Below are 15,014 nucleotides of genomic sequence, written 5' to 3'. Positions count from 1 at the left end.
AGCAAGCTCCCCGCTGAGCAGGGAGCCCGATGCGGGGCTCGATCCCACTGGGATCATGACCTGAGCCGAAGGCAGATGCTAATGACTGAGCCATCCAGGTGCCCCTCATCAGTAATTTTATGTAGCTAACACTCACATGATGGAATACTTTGTATCATAATTTTTAAATGAATCTCTTTCTTGGGGTGCCTGGGTGGCTCAGTCAGAAGAGCATGTGATTCTTGATCTCCGGGTTTTGAGTTTGAGCCCCACATTGGGTGTAGAGATTACTTACAAAAAAAAAAAATCTTTAAATCAATCTCCTCTTAGACATTTAAGGTGTTTTATATTGTTTCCTATTCTAAATAATAAATTTGCACTGAATAGTATTGTAGCTTAAGTCCCAGTTCTATCAAATCATTTCCCAGAAATAGAATTATTGGGCGAAGGGGTATATGAAGTTTCAAGGCTGCTGTTTATTGTCCTAGTGCCACTTAGAAATGTTGAACCAGTTTTTACTCAGTCATACCTGAGAGTCTCAAATTTATGACTTTTTATCATCTGAGAGGGTAAACAGTGACCCCACACTTTGAAATATAAGCTGTTATGGAATATACAGAATGTTTGGCAACCTGTTTTGATTTTCTCTTTCCCTTAAAAATCATAGGCAATTAATGCCTTGCCAGCTATGTTAGAGTTATATAGCATTTATGTCAGGCAAAATAACCCACTAAATGTAAGTTCTTACATAAAAACATGTCTAAGCTTCGGCTTATTTTCTTTTTAATACTACGGTATTATTTAAAATAAAATGCCATTTTAAGTGGATAGTTTGATGAATTTTGGTAGTTGTGTACAAATGTATAACCACCACCATCAAAGTGTAGAACAGTTTCCTCATCCTAAGAAGTTTCTTCATAATCCTTTGCAGTTGATTCCTCCCCCCGCCCCCAGTCTCCTCTTTAACTTTAGGCAACTACTCCCCTGCCTTCTGTCACTATAGTTTTGTTTTTTTTTTTTTAGAATTTCATATAGTTGGAATCATAAAGTGGATATGGTCTTTTGTGTTCTAGTTCTTTAGCTTAGTGTATTTTTGAGGTTCATTCGTATTACATGTATTAACATCTTATTCCTTGACATTGTTGAGTAGTATTCCATAATAGAGATATCCACAATTTGTTTATTCACCAGTTGACAAACACTTGAGTTGCTTCCAGCTTTGAACTATTATGAATAATACTGCTATAAACATTTGCATACACATCCTAGTGTGGACATAGAATTTTATTTTTCTTGGGTAAATACTTACAAGTGGAATTTCTGCCAGCAGTGTATGAGAGTTGCAGTTGTTCCACATCTCACCAACAGGATGTAGTCTTTTTAACCTCAGCCGTCTTTGTTGGTGTGTAGTGGTGTCTGTTGACCGATGATATTGTGAACTTTGGATTAACATCTATTTTATGAATGCTAGCATATTTTGAAATAGTAGGAAGTAAAGTAAGTGTATATTCTCACACTGTGAGAACTGAAGTGGGCTGTGTAAGCATTTGTTCAAATGATTACTATGTAATTGAAGGCCCACCAAACATATGACATGATTTTAGTAGCTTGGTGATATACAGTTAAATTTAAGTGTCTTCCTACCCTTAGAAGGATAAGTTAACATTGTTTTTGTTTATATTATGCTGATTCTAGATTAGTGGTTCACAGGAAAACGCTTAAACAGAATGACTTGTGTTGTTGAAAAGACTGGTGATTTATGAGCTTTGTATTTGAGATATGGCCCTAGAGTTCTATAGTTCTTGAACAATTGATTGAGAAATTTTAGATAAATTCAAGGATTAGATATAAAAGAAATATTATGAACAAATGATTTATTTCTTTTTGTTCCTCCTTAGGACATTTTCATTCCATCTCCAAGTTTGGAAGAACGATCAAATGATGGGAAGAAAGGTGGAGATTTGCATAGTTCCTCTTTGACTGTTGAGTGTTCTAAAACTTCAGAAATTGAATCAAAGAATACCACTGAGGATCTTGGGCTGTCTTTGACAGGGGATTCTTGTAAGTTGATGCTTTCTACAAGTGAGTATAGTCAGTCCCCAAAGATGGAGAGCTTGAGTTCTCACAGGATTGATGAAGATGGAGAAAACACCCAGATTGAGGATACTGAACCCATGTCTCCAGTTCTCAATTCTAAACTTGTTCCTGCTGAAAATGATAATATCCTGATGAATCCAGCACAAGATGGCCAAGTAGAACTAAATCAGAATGATAAAACGAAGGGGGATGACACAGAAACCAGAGACGACATTAGTATTTTAGCCTCTGGCTGCAAAGGCAGAGAAGAGACTGTAGCAGAAGATGTTTGTATTGATCTCACTTGTGATTCAGGGAGTCAGGCTGTTCCTTCTCCAGCTACTCGATCTGAGGCTCTCTCTAGTGTGTTAGATCAGGAGGAAGCTATGGAAATTAAAGAACATCATCCAGAGGAGGGGTCTTCAGGGTCTGAGGTTGAAGAAATCCCTGAGACTCCTTGTGAGAGTCAAGGAGAGGAGCCCAAAGAAGAAAATATGGAGAGTGTCCCATTGCACCTTTCTCTGACTGAAACTCAGTCCCAGGGGTTGTGTCTTCCAAAAGAAATCCCAAAACAAGAATGCCAGGAAGCTATGGAAGTTGAAACCAGTGTGATTAGTATTGATTCCCCCCAAAAGATTCCAGTACTTGACCAAGAATTGGAACATAAGGATCAGGAAGCGTGGGAAGAAGCTACTTCAGAGGATTCAAGTGTTGTCATTGTAGATATGAAGGAACCATCTCCCAGAGTTGATGTTTCTTCTGAACCTTCAGAGGGAGTGGAGAAATGCTCAGATTCCCAGTCGTGGGAGGATGATGCTCCAGAAATAGAACCATGTGCTGAGAATAGAACTGATGCCCAGGAAGGAAAGAGTGCAGAATATGAAGGAGATCTGAAATCAGTGACTGCAGAAAAGGAACCTGTAGAAGGACACTCTCCACAACCTCCCTTGACTTTAGAGAGAGCAGATGATGCTCTGAGACCTGACCTGGAGATGCAGCAGGCTGAACCTCAAGAGAAAACTGATAACTCATTAACAAAAGACTCAAAAATAGCTAACACGAAGCAGCTGGGCTCCGGTGTAGAAGCCCAGGAGCTGGAGAAGGCCTCTGCCCATGCTTCACAAAGTTTCTGTGAAAGCTCTAGTGGTGAGTGTGCTTGTAAATTGTGTGTTTCCAACCAAATTATAATTTGGAATGGAAGGCAGGAGGGAACTGTGCTTATGTCAGGGCGGAAAATTACCTTAGAATTATGTTTATGAATAGCCATTAATAGTTGGGAAATATAAAAATTTGCCTTGTGTTTTTCTTTTGTAGCTGTAATTAATTGTGGAATCATCTGAGGTTTATCAGCTTTATAACTCAGGAATAATCAACATGAATTTTCTGAGTATTTAGAAATTGTATCAGTCTGTTGTTTTCTACTTAGGTCCCAACCATTTTTTATATTTTTGTATTTTGACAGTTGCCTTGAAATACAAGGATTTTTTTTTTTTATTATTATTACCCTACATAGTAAAATATTCAGAACTCTGTTAATGAGTGTACTGTTACTGGTTTTTTCCTCTTTATGGACATTAGGTAAAGTTCTAAATTTGGTTCAACCTATATACATCTTAAACGTTAAACTGGAAAAGGAATTTGTTTGTGTTCTTTACCTATTTTATCTGAGACCAGAATGAGAATATAGATTGCTTTCTGAAATATTTGTAGAATTTTCTATATGACATTAGCTGAAAAGAATCCAAACTTTCTAAATGCCTACAGTTTGTATAATTTAAAAATAAAACAAACTCCAAAAATAAAAAAATAAAAAGTTACAAACTTAAGAAAACAAGCCTCTTGGGATATGGAAATGAGAAGCAGTATTTGGGCATCATCATAGCTATTAATATGGGTGATCAGACCTTTTGGTGGCTTATACTTGTCTAGGTGTGATTATAGTAGTACTTTTTTTTTTTTTTTTAAAGATTTTATTTATTTATTTGACAGACACAGCGAGAGAGGGAACACAAGCAGGGGGAGTGGGAGAGGGAGAAGCAGGCTTCCCGCTGAGCAGGGAGCCCGATGCGGGGCTCAATCCCAGGACCCTGGGATCATGACCTGAGCCGAAGGCAGATGCCCAACGACTGAGCCACCCAGGTGCCCCAGTAGTACCTTTTTTTTTTTTTTTAACTTTCAAAATTGCCCCTTTTCGTTAGGCATTAGGTTTTGTAAAGAGGATTTTTTTTTTTTTTTCGGCTTTTCAGAACAAGAAAATGTTATAGCTGAAAAAGAAGTTAGGGGTTATGGTTTCAGTTTCTTCTTTCTAAAGTCATGGCTAGTTAATAATTGAGGTGGGACTAGAACCTGCATCTCCTGATTCTGAAGTCTCTGCTTTTTACTCTGTACAACTGTGTAATGTAGTAGAATCTGACAAATTATGGCAACTATCTGAATAATCTGATATTTTGTATTGTTGAATATTTTTGTAATTGTGTTACATCTAAATATTATTGTTGACCTAGGCTAAGAAAGTATTAGGACCTATAGATTGTTTTAGTATGGTTACTTAGGAGGATTTTTTTAATTATCTTAGCAACTGTATGCAAAAGAAGCTTCTAACATTGGGATATTAGTTCTATCATGTTAATAGTATTCTCCATGAATTCTTGCTTACACTATTAATTGGCAGGGACAGTTTTTATAGTAGACGTTGCCTTAGTAAAACTTACTTTAATATTTAGATTGTTGAAAATACTTGTAAGTTATTTTCTGCTTCAAGATTTTAGTTTTTTGGGCACCTGGGTGGCTCAGTTGGTTAAGCGACTGCCTTCGGCTCAGGTCATGATCCTGGAGTCCCGGGATCGAGTCCCGCATCGGGCTCCCTGCTCAGCAGGGTGTCTGCTTCTCCCTCTGACTTTCCTCCTTCTCATGCTCTGTCTCTCATTCTCTCTCTCTCAAATAAATAAATAAATAAAATCTTAAAAAAAAAAAAAGATTTTAGTTTTTGAGCAAACAACTAAAAATAGTAAAGACAGTTGTTGGATTTACCTCTAGAGTAACTCATTCAGAAGAGCATTGCTAGAAAAGAGAAAAAATTATTTTGTACTTAAAATACAGTTGTTTAGTTGCTAAAGGTTAAGAGAGACTAATTTAAATGAGAGTAACCTAAAAAGTTCATGGTTCTTTGGTCTGGAAAGACAGAATGAAAGGTGTGAATTGGTTGACTCCCAGGTTTGTTTAATTAGATTTCTGTATACTGAGGTTAGAAGGGTACTTTTGTTTTTTGTTAATAGCTTTATTGATTTAAAAAAAGATACATGCTTAATTGTGAAAGTTCAAACAGGAAAGAGAAGAGAGGGATTTGGGGAGAAAAGGAGACAATCACTGTTAAGTGCCTGTATTTATAGATAACTTGGAGATCTCTTCAGACATCTGTTTAAGGAGGCCTCTTTTTTTTTTTTTTTTTTTTTTAAGATTTATTTATTTGAGAGAGAGAGAGAGCATGAGCAGGAGGGAGGGGCAGAGGGAGAGGGAGAAGCAGACTCCTTCCTAAGCAGGGAGCCCAACTCTGGGCTTGATCCCAAGACTCTTGAGATCATGACCTGAGCCAAAGGCTGCCACTTAACTGAGCCATCCAGGTGCCCCTTAAGGACCTCTTGAACTTTGAAAAAGGAAATTTAGAAAGATGGTACTTGGAAACCCAGCCTTCTTCAATACAGAATATACTTTTGATAGGTTGATTATGTGAAAGATTGTGACAAGTTCAGCAAGTCTATAATTAAATCCACAAGTGGTAGTCTATGATAGGTTAATAATGGTCAGGGAAGCTAGGTATGTTTTGTATTCCAGCTCTAACCTTTATTGGCTTACTTTATGGAGTATCATTCTAATTAGCCGTTAATGTCACAGGCAGACTCCTAGGGTATACTGTTTATGCATGATGTCTCCCAGTATAGAAATTCTCATATTTTTAATTAGATGGCTTTTAATGAGTTGTAAGAAGTGACCACCAGTTCTTTTGAGCACAAAAGAAGATTAAATGGGCTATAGATGTAACAAAGTTAGAAGTCAGGGAGACCTTCCTGACATTAAGGGTTTTAAAAATTGCTTTGAACTAATGAATTCTCTAAAATCCTTAGTGATAAGAGCAAACACCCCACTCAGCTGGTTTGATGATTGATACTAAATCTCCTTTTGTTCATTGCTGTCTTTCTTCATAGGTGGATACGCTCGCATACAGTAGGATAGCCCATGATAATCTGGGATAGCAAGAAGGGACTTGATAATTTAAGCAATAGGCATGCTAAATGTTAGAGAAATAATTAAGTATGTGGAAAATTCCAGTATTAAAGGCTAAAATATTATTTTGCGGGATGGTGATAACTTGACTAGATTAGTAGTGTCTTTCAGATGAGTTGAACAAAAGCAGAGAAATGGGAAAGCATTTGGAGGACATTGAATAGAGGCTTTCTGAATATGAATAATTAAAGACTAAAAATAAAGGCTGCTTCTAGTTAATTGAATGCTGGCTAAAGAGTTAGGAATTTATCTTCTAGTGGAAACTTTGCCATTTTGACAAGGGGCTAACATGTTCAAAGTAATATTTTATAGGAATGTTGCTTTGGTTTTGTGCTAAAAGAATTGGGGGTTGGGGAAAGGGAGAGACTTCAGGCAGAGAATGTAATTGATAGGCTGTTGTAATAATCCAGGAATGAGTCATTGAAGGCCCAGATAAATAGTGGCAGTGTTGCCTATAAAATTAGACTCATTTTTCCATTAGGCTGTAGGAATGCAGCTGGGTCAGTGGTACAAAAATAATTTTTCATAAGTTTTATCTTGTGCTATGCAAAGGAAACCCTGTTACAGGGAAATGTTCAATAATTAATGTTTGCATGTTAAATTTGCATATTATGGTATGACATAGAAGGATGGACTTAAACATTTCATGTAGACTTTCAGAAGTCTGCATGGTCAATCATAATATGAGGGATGGTTCTTGTCAATAGAGCAGTGCAGTGCAGGTGATTGTCCCAGGAACCAAAATTCTATAAAATACATCTTTGGAATGTTTGATGCTTCGGGAGACGTTTTTTTATTCTTTAGTTTCTATATCTATTCTAAGTTCTTCTTTATTAACCTAAAGGATTTGCTTTTTAGGGAATTGCCAGAGAATGAATCCTTTTTTTTTTTAAAGAATGAATCCTTATCTACCTGACCCCTTTCTCTTTTTTCTGTTACTGTGGTGGAATTCTTTGCCATAAGATGTGATTCTGAGGGGTGCCTGGGTAGCTTAGTTGGTTACGTGTCCGTCTCTTGATTTTGGCTCAGGTCATGTTCTCAGGCTCTGCTGCCCCACAGAGAGTCTGCTTAGGGATTCTTCTCACCCTGTCTACCTCCCCTTGCTCTTGCTCTCTCTCTCAAATAAATGAATCTTTAAAAAAAAAAAAAAAAGGGTGGTTCTATGATTCTTCACTCACACTCTTTGCAGTTCCTTTAGCTGAGCATAATATACTTTTCATCCTTTATTTCTTTTTTAATTTTTTAAAAAAATTTTTATTTATTTGACAGAAATAGAGAGCTCAAGTAGGCAGAGTGGCAGGCAGAGGGAGAGGGAGAAGCAGGCTCCCCGCTGAGCAGGGAGCCCAATGTGGGGCTCGATCCCAGGATCCTGGGATCATGACCTGAGCTGAAGGCAGCCACTTAACCCACTGAGCCACCCAGGCGCCCCTCATCCTTTATTTCTAAAGTTTTTTCATTTTCTCTTTTCATCCTTCAGGTTACTAATTCATTTTCTCTCACATGTAGATGTAAGAGATGTTTTTTGTTGTTGTTTTGTGACTTTGAAGACAAAAGTATCAAAGTGCTTCATATAAAAGATAATAAAGAATAGGAGTGGAATGGAAAAAGATGAAAAGAGAAAAATATGGTATTATGAGAAATAAACTTGGTCTTCATCCAGTTCCTTGCACAGAGCTCCAAAAATCCTTGTAATTTTCTAAGTGATAGGAATATTTTTTTTTTTTAAGATTTTGTTTATTTATTAGAGAGAGACAGAGTGACAGAGATAGCGAGAGAGAGCATGAGCAGGGAAGAGAGGGAGAAGCAGACTCCGCGCTGAGCAGGGAGCTAATGTGGGGCTTGATCCCTGGACCTTGGGATCATGACCTGAGCCAAAGGCAGGCAGAGGGAGAAGCAGGCTCTCCAATGAGCAGGGATCCGGATGCGAGGCTGGAGCCGGATGCAGGGCTAGATCCCAGGACTCTGGGATCAGGACCTGAGTGGAAGGCAGCCGCTTAACTGACTGAGGCACTGAGGTGCCCCTCTTTTGTTATTCATAACAAACCCTTTCAAACACCTCTGAGATTATGCTAATGAGGTGGAATCCCTACATAGCCTCAGGACAGGATTGTACACCAGGAAGACCTAGTGACAGGGGATTGAAATTTGCAGTCCTATCCACCTTCCTCCTGGAAGGAAGGGCTGGAGATTAAAGCTCAATAAAAACACTTGAACAGGGGCGCCTGGGTGGCTCAGTTGGTTAAGCGACTGCCTTCGGCTCAGATCATGATCCTGGAGTCCCGGGATCGAGTCCCGGGATCGAGTCCCGGGATCGAGTCCCGCATCGGACTCCCTGCTCGGCAGGGAGTCTGCTTCTCCCTCTGACCCTCCTCCCTCTCATGCTCTCTGTATCTCATTCTCTCTGTCTCAAATAAATAAATAAAATCTTTTTTTTTTTTTAATTTATTTGAGAGAGAGACTGAGAGAGAGAGAGCATGAGAGGGGAGAGGGTCGGGAGGGTCAGAGGGAGAAGCAGACTCCCTGCCGAGCAGGGAGCCTGATGCGGGACTTGATCCAGGGACTCCAGGATCATGACCTGAGCCGAAGGCAGTTGCTTAACCAACTGAGCCACCCAGGTGCCCCAAATAAAATCTTTAAAAAAAACAAAAAACAAAAAAACCTCTTGAACAGGATTTAATAAGGTTCCTCCTTGTAATGTGCCAGGAGGGTAGGTATCTCATCCCAGTTGCATGGGGACAGAAGCTCCTGCTATCAGAACCCCTGTGGACCTCACCCTCTCTACCGCTTCATCTGGCTGTTCATCTGTGTCCTTTATAATTGGTAAATGTAAGTAATAAGTGTTTCTCTGAGTACTGTGAGCAGCTTGTAAGTTAATCATACCTGAGGGAGGAGGTCGTAGGATCTTCAGGGTATAGCCAGTTGGTCAGAAACACAGGTAACAACCTGGCTTTGCGATTGTGTGACTGAGCTTTTTTTTAAAGATTTTATTTATTTATTTGACAGAGAGAGACACAGCGAGAGAGGGAACACAAGCAGGGGGAGTGGGAAAGGGAGAAGCAGGCTTCCTGCAGAGCGGGGAGCCTGATGCGGGGCTTGATCCCAGGACCCTGGGATCATGATCCGAGCCTAAGGCAGACGCTTAATGACTGAGCCAACCAGGTGCCCCAGGACTGAGCTTTTAATTTGTGGGATCTGATGCTATCTCCAGGTAGATAGTGTCAGAATTGAAAGACACCCAGTCAGTCTGCTGAGAATTGGAGAATTGCTTGGTGGTATTAGGATACACATTAGGCAAAATGTTTGCAAAATGTTTGCAAAGTGACTAGGTATGGCAGATTGTAGGTATTTTGAGCCATCAAAGGAAAGTAAGTACAAATTTTCAGATGTTAGGTTTTAATAGGAGCAGTCTGGTACAGTTCTTTCTTTTCTCCCAAACTTAGTCATTTTATTAAAAGAGGTAAACAATTAAAAAAACAGAAAGTGTGATTTTGGCAGTTTACTAATTCTGATTAGTAAAAATTTGGAACCAAGGCCTAGTTAAAAAGTGAAGTTTTATATCTTGACAAATGTTTTATGTTTATATTAATTTATTGATGACTAACCAAAATGTATATACTGGGAAGGCTCATGTATGTGAGATTTACCACTGTGCAGACGTTTAGATATGAATATTACTATCATGGCCTAGAGTGGTCAGTACATGTTACTTCTCATCTCCTGTTCCTCAGGGCCTCTACACTTTGGGCCTCCTCAATTTGTCTGTTTTCTGGTTGTATGCTTTGTGTCTGTCAGTCCTGTTGTTGATGGCTGTAACTGGAGCACAGAGAATAGTAGGAAATTATCTGGGAGGCCTGGTGAGGGGCGTTGGGAATGAGCCCGATTTGGGGAGCACAGGAGAAGAATAATTGAAATATTTCTTGTAGTTCTTTTTACTTTTACTTTTTTTTTTTTTTCTGTACTTCCATTTTGGTTTCCTTTTTGTTCATCTTTTTTTTTACCCCCTCCAGAAACTCCATTTCATTTCACTTTGCCTAAAGAAGGTGAAATTATCCCACCATTGACGGGTGCAACTCCACCTCTTATTGGTCACCTAAAATTGGAACCCAAGAGACACAGTACTCCTATTGGTGAGTGACTAAAATATAATGGTATTTAAAGCAGAATTTTTGAGATACCATTCTTTATGCAAGTGATTCTTTTAGATCTGAGGAGTTGGGCCTGCCTGAGAAGGTTGGTTTTTGTCTTAGGAAGAATAAGTTTGTGGTGTCTGATTCCATGAGTTTAACTCCCAGAAGATTTTGAGTGGTGATGAGAAGAAAGAAAGGGTGGACGGAAGGAAGAAAGAGAATATTTATGAGGATTTTATTCTATTACTTGCAAGGCAGTAGAGTCTGAGTGCTAAGCAATGATAATAGAGCTATTTTTATAAGGAAGGGTCAGGAAATAGGGTAGGGTAGAAGTACTGTTTATTCAGTACCCTGGCTATCAGTCTGCTGCTTGACAGGGCAGGAAAACTTAGATCCTCCTTCCCTGAAGCAGCCAGTAGTCTTCTGCATTAACCTATTTGTTTTCTCTAGTCAGTGCTGGGAGGTAACAATCATGCCGTCTGGAGTCTCCTGCTACCTATGCCTGATGCTGGCAGATGTGGGCTGGCTGAGGGCTCATGCAGCATCCTTTGTCCAGATGCAGAAGTGGAACTGAATCCTGTTGCTCCTCTTAAGACCAGGTGTCAAAACTAGTGCGTAGTTGTTGATACTGTGACAGGATTTATCCTAGGAACCCCCTGCAGTCCTGCAGAGCTGTGGAGCCAAACAGGCAAATTGATGACCTTGAATTGCAGTTTTTCATGTTTGTATTTTAGTGTTCTTTCTTTCTTCCTCCTGCCTCCCTCTTTCAGGTATTAGCAACTATCCAGAAAGCACAATAGCAACCAGTGATGTCATGTCTGAAAGCATGGTGGAGAGCAACGATCCCATACTTGGGAATGAAAAAGGAGATCCTGGGGCTGCCCAAGAAATGGATGATAAATTATGTCTAAGAATGAAACTGGTCAGTCCTGAGACTGAGACGAGTGAAGAGTCTTTGCAGTTTAGTCTGGAAAGTAAGTTTTATTTTATGTTAATCTTGGGTAATTAGTAGCTGCGGATCATCTGAGACATATTAGTTATCTTCTAGTTACAGTGATTAATACCTGTATAATTATAAATGTGTCTCTTAAGTCTTATTCTCATAGATTTAATTCTTTGCTTTCGGCTAGTCACTGTCTCGTTACTGAAGAGCTTCATTTTATAATCTTTGGTGCTGTTTGTTTCTCTGTGTTAAACCCGTATCTCTAAAGTAATTGGTTTCCGTATTCAGAAACAGTTCAGAAGAGGGTAGACAATGTAGGATTGTGGATTCACATTGTAGGCTTATGTTGACTGTTTCTCACATTAATTAATTGCACATTGATTAGTATGGCTAAAATGCAGAGAAGGTACAAAGGAGGCTGCAAAGTAGGATCCACATTCAGAAAGGCCTTTTACATGAAGCCGAGACACTGAAGAATTTTAGGTAAGGGAGTAATATCAGATTTGGTTTTTTATTATTTATTTATTCATTCATTCATTCATTCATGAAAGACAGAGCTAGAGAGAGGGAGGCAGAGGGAGAAGCAGGCTCCCCGTGGAGCACGGATCCCAATGTAGGACTTGATCCCAGGACCCTGGGAGATCACGACCCAAGCCAAAGGCAGACGCTCAACTGACTGAGCCACCCAGGTGCCCCAGGTTTGTTTTTTTTAAAAGGATCAGTTGAGTGTTTAAAAACGTGTTTGGGGCGCTTGGGTGGCTCAGTCGTTAAGCGTCTGCCTTCGGCTCAGGTCACGATCCCAGGGTACTGGGATCGAGCCCCGCATTGGGCTCCCTGCTCCATGGAACCTGCTTCTCCCCCTCCCTCTCCCACTCCCCCTGCTTGTGTTCCCTCTCTCACTGTGTCTCTGTCAAATAAATAAAATCTTAAAAAAAACAAAAACAAAAAAACCCCCAAAACATTGTGCCTTTGTGCATTCTTCCTTACCTTGCCTTGCCCATTTCCTGTTCTCCTGCCTGGAAAACTCAGTCTTTGTTTAACCAAGAAGTAGGGTCATTAGTAGTGGGGATGGAGATGAGGGGATGAATCTGAGAGGTAAATAGTAGAATAGAGAGAACTTTGGGACCAGTTAGAATATGGAGGTAAGGGGGGGGGGGGAGAACCCAAAATGAATCTACATCTGAATTTAGTTTTCATGATAGCACTCTAAAGTAGATATTCTTATTTCCAGACACAAAGAGAGCTTTTCCAGTTATATACCTAAGGTCATAATAATTTTTTTTTTAAGATTTTTATTTATTTGAGAGAGATAGCATGAGCTGGGGTGGGGGGGTGGTGCAGAGGAAGAGGGACAAGCGGAGTTCCTGCTGGGCGTGGAGCCTGACACGGGGCTTGACCCCAGGACCCTGACCCCAGGACCCTGAGATCATGACCTGAGCTGAAGTCAGATTCTGAAATGACTGAGCCACCCAGGTGTCCCAATAATTTTTTAAAAAATGTTTATTTATTTTAGAGGGTGAGGAGGAGGGAGGGGGAGAGGAAGAGAGAGTCTTAAGTAGACTCTGCTGAGCACGGAGCCTGATATGTGGCTCCATCTCAGGACCCTGAGATCATGACCCTGAGATCATGACCTGAGCTGAAACCAAGAGTCTGACGCTTTAACCAACTGTGCCACCCAGGCGCCCCGCTAAGGTCACAATAACTGCTAAGAGGTAGTCCTAGAGTTTGAATCAGATCTATCTGACACAAAAGTTTATTTCCACTAGGTAGTTTGTAAATGCTATTTAATGGAGTTAGAATGGGAAGAACTCTTATAAAAGATTGTAAAGGAACATTCAGCAAAGAAGACTAGGAGAGTATGAAGATGGAAATCTATGGGGAGGAGAATTAACAAGAAGGTAACATTGTGCGACACAAAAGTGTGGGTCTGATAAGGTGTATCTGAAAATGTATGTTGGATTTGGCAATTAGGATCCATTTGGTGACTCTAGCAAGAACTATTTCAGTACGGTGCTTTGGGTGGGCACTGCACTGAAGGTAATTTAGGATTGATGGGGAGAAGAGGTAGCAAATGTATTCTACTTTTGAGAAGTTTATATGAGGAAGGAAGAAAAAATATGCCAAGTTAGAGAGAAAGTCAGGATTGGAGGAGGTTTTTTTCATTTTTATGCCTAAGCATAGGGGCCTAAGGAGATTTATAGACTGGAACAAAGTCTCCAGAAGAGAGATGGGTTAAAAATGAGGGAATAAGGGAAACAGTTGATGGATCAAAACCCTGAGGGCATTGGGAGAGGAAGCTTCCAAAGACTATGGGTAGAATGGGTGGACTTGAATAAGAAGGGCCTCTCATTCTCTGGAGACCAAAGAAAAGAAATTCTAGCTAATATACTTTGAGTTCTTACGATATGCCAGGCATTTTACATGTATATCTCAGTAAATCTCACAACAAACCTGTTGAGGAAACTGAGGCATAGAAAGACTGAGCACCTTTCCTAGAGTCAAACACCTAGTAAATGGAATAGCCTGAATTCAAAGTAGTTTTAAGAACCAGGGGTGCCTGGCTGGTTCAGTTGGAAGAGCATGTGACTCTTGATGTCGGATCCTAAGTTCGAGCCCCGCTCTGGTTGTGAGTTCGAGCCCCACATAGAGATTCCTAAAAAAAATAAACTATAAAAAAAACTAATGAAAACAGGGCACCCTGGTGGTTCAGTCGGTTAAGCGTCCCAACTCTTGGTTTCAGCTTAGGTCATGGTCTCAGGGTCATGGCATTGAGCTCCATATTGGGCTATGTGCTTAGCGGGGAGTCTGCTGGAGATTCTCTCTCTCCCTCTCCTTTGCCCCTACCCACCCACACCTTGTGCACACATGCTCGCTCTCTCCCCCCGTCAAATATACAAATCTTTTTTAAAAGTTAAAATAAAAGGGGTGTCTGGGTGGCTCAGTCGTTAAGCATCTGCCTTCGGTTCAGGTCATGATCCTGGGGTCCTGGGATCGAGCCCCGCATCGGGCTCCCTGCTCGGCGGGGAAGCCTGCTTCCTCATCTTCCACTCCCCCTATTTGTGTTCCCTCTCTCACTGTGTCTCTGTCAAGTAAATAAAATCTTTTAAAAAAATTAAAATAAAAAATAAACAACAAAGTAGTTTCAAGAACCAGAAATCTGGGTCCGAATTACAGTGCTATTCTGCTTTTCAGTGCTTATTAATTTGAATCTTACTGTTCAGTAGAAATCAAAGTATTACATGTTTCCATTTTTATTATATCTGGTATCAAGTACGGCCTATCAAGAGAGTATGTGGTAGCCTTGAAACTTTATTTATATTTATTTTTTAATGATTTTTTTTTTTGACAGAGAGAGATAGCACGAGCAGGGGGAGCGGCAGGGCAGGCAGAGGGAGAGGGAGAAGCAGGCTTCCGGCAGAGCAGGGAGCCCGATGCGGGGCTCTATCCCAGGACCCTGGAGTCATGACCTGAGCCGAAGGCAGCCACTTAACCAACTGAGCGCTACCCAGGCGCCCCTATTTTTTAATGACTTTATTCTTAAGTAATTTCTCCATTCAACATGGGGCTTGAACCCACAACCCCGAGATCAAGAGTCACGTGCTCTACTA

At 40.3% G+C, this 15,014-nt stretch overlaps 1 protein-coding gene across 10 annotated transcripts in view; it reads left to right on the top strand.

Moving 5' to 3' along the window:
* TP53BP1 (tumor protein p53 binding protein 1) overlaps nucleotides 1-15,014 on the top strand; it is a 98,818-nt gene that overhangs the window by 53,924 nt on the left and 29,880 nt on the right. For 8 of the 10 annotated variants that reach the window (XR_004677297.1, XM_034994089.1, XM_034994093.1 and 5 more), the window contains 3 exons: nucleotides 1,878-3,201; nucleotides 10,344-10,463; nucleotides 11,234-11,437. Coding sequence is in view for 9 of the 10 variants with exons in the window: in XM_034994089.1 (XP_034849980.1) it covers nucleotides 1,878-3,201; nucleotides 10,344-10,463; nucleotides 11,234-11,437 (1,648 nt within the window). In the remaining variant the exon portion in view is untranslated. The other 2 variants (XM_034994095.1, XM_034994096.1) reach the window with 2 other exon arrangements.

The sequence above is a fragment of the Mirounga leonina genome, unplaced genomic scaffold (assembly GCF_011800145.1).
Source record: "Mirounga leonina isolate KUSES-001 unplaced genomic scaffold, KU_Mleo_1.0 Mir_91, whole genome shotgun sequence".
Classification (NCBI taxonomy): domain Eukaryota; kingdom Metazoa; phylum Chordata; class Mammalia; order Carnivora; family Phocidae; genus Mirounga; species Mirounga leonina.
Note: the sequence above shows the minus strand (reverse complement) of the source record. Positions and strands in the feature narration are given on the sequence as shown.